General features: G+C 33.9%; 1 protein-coding gene across 1 annotated transcript in view; it reads left to right on the top strand.

The window, feature by feature from the left end:
* The window catches only part of LOC119592531 (CDGSH iron-sulfur domain-containing protein 2 homolog), an 8514-nt gene extending 7171 nt beyond the window's left edge, over positions 1 to 1343 (top strand). The window contains exon 4 of the mRNA XM_037941390.1: positions 994 to 1343. Coding sequence (XP_037797318.1) covers positions 994 to 1101 — 108 coding nt within the window. The 3' untranslated portion in view covers positions 1102 to 1343. The remainder of the gene's footprint in view (positions 1 to 993) is intronic.
* The last annotated feature ends 11 nt before the right edge of the window (positions 1344 to 1354 follow it).

The raw sequence follows: 1354 nt of genomic DNA, 5'->3' as shown, positions 1-1354 counted from the left end.
ATGTCAGTTAGACAGTAAGTCCATTGCTGGTCTTCTTAGATATTTAAAAAGTATCATGGATGTACAGTTTTAATGCATTTAGCAAGTGGTTCATGTAATTAAATTTAAGTAAAAATTAATAGGTGTGCACAGAAGTATGAACCATTATTTTTAGACCTTTCACACTAATGTTTTTCTCTTATTTTCTTATTTTGTATTTTTTTTATGAAATTGTGAAATGTTAGATAGTTAACCCACTTCTAGTCATACAGTGTGTCATTGCTATGCATTTGATGTTGTAATTTGTGCCACACAGTTGAATGGTGAGACTGAATGTATGTAGAACTTTTTTCCCAGGCTCTTTGTTTATAAAAGTGTTCTTTGTTGTATAGAATAAAATCCGCTAAAGGGTGGTCTCCTGCAGCACATCTTTTGTCAATGAGTGTGAGCAGATATTTTAAATTGCCTAAGCATGTCAAGCAATAAGGATGAAGGCATAGTTACTGATATTTTGGTTTCCTCTTTCATGGTCTTGCTATGCTGTATCATGTGAAATTCTGGGCCTCTTTGCCTTTAGCTGAAGTGAAAATTGCTTTTACGCTTTTATGTGGAAATGCTGTGGTATCAAGGATGGCTTTTGTGTGGAACTCTCATGGTGTAATGATAAGTCTTTATTGCCTTTCAGTATTTTAATGGGTATCTGATATTAATCCAAGATGCTAGTTATTATTTCAGTGGTGTTAGTGCTGATGATTACTGAGGATTCTTAAGCTTTTAGCATTTTTTTTTTCCCCAAGGATTTAGTTTCATTGTTACACCTGAATTTGAGTCCTGCATCGTCCCTATTTATTTCATTAAGTTTTTTAGAGCTGGCTATAAGGACCTAGATTTTATTTATCGGTAGAAATGAAATATTACTTAAAGTGAGGTTTACTGGGAGCCATTTTAATTCTCATAAAGACAAAGTTACAGTTTTCTTTGCAATAATTTTCTAAACAAATTTTGTTCTTTCAGTTCCCATATTGTGACGGCACCCACAATGGACATAATGTTGCCTGTGGGGACAATGTAGACCCCTCATCGTTAAGAAGAAGGATTAAAGGAGCAAATAGAAGTCTATAGTGAGCACATTAGAACCATCTCCCTGGCACAGTGAGCTATAAAGACATAGCAGCCTGTAGTGGGTTATAATCTATTACAATACAGTATACTATAATACCCACCTATGTGTCTCAGACAAAATGTAGTGAAATGTACGTATCTGATTACGATTGCAATGATTTGAAAACTGCACGTTTTATTTTAATGTAAATTTTAAAAACATTAGTAAATGAGTTTGAATTGTGTGCCAGGTTATACCTAGTACAAAATGTGC

The sequence above is a fragment of the Penaeus monodon genome, chromosome 30 (genome assembly GCF_015228065.2).
Source record: "Penaeus monodon isolate SGIC_2016 chromosome 30, NSTDA_Pmon_1, whole genome shotgun sequence".
Classification (NCBI taxonomy): Eukaryota; Metazoa; Arthropoda; class Malacostraca; order Decapoda; family Penaeidae; genus Penaeus; species Penaeus monodon.
Note: the sequence above shows the minus strand (reverse complement) of the source record. Positions and strands in the feature narration are given on the sequence as shown.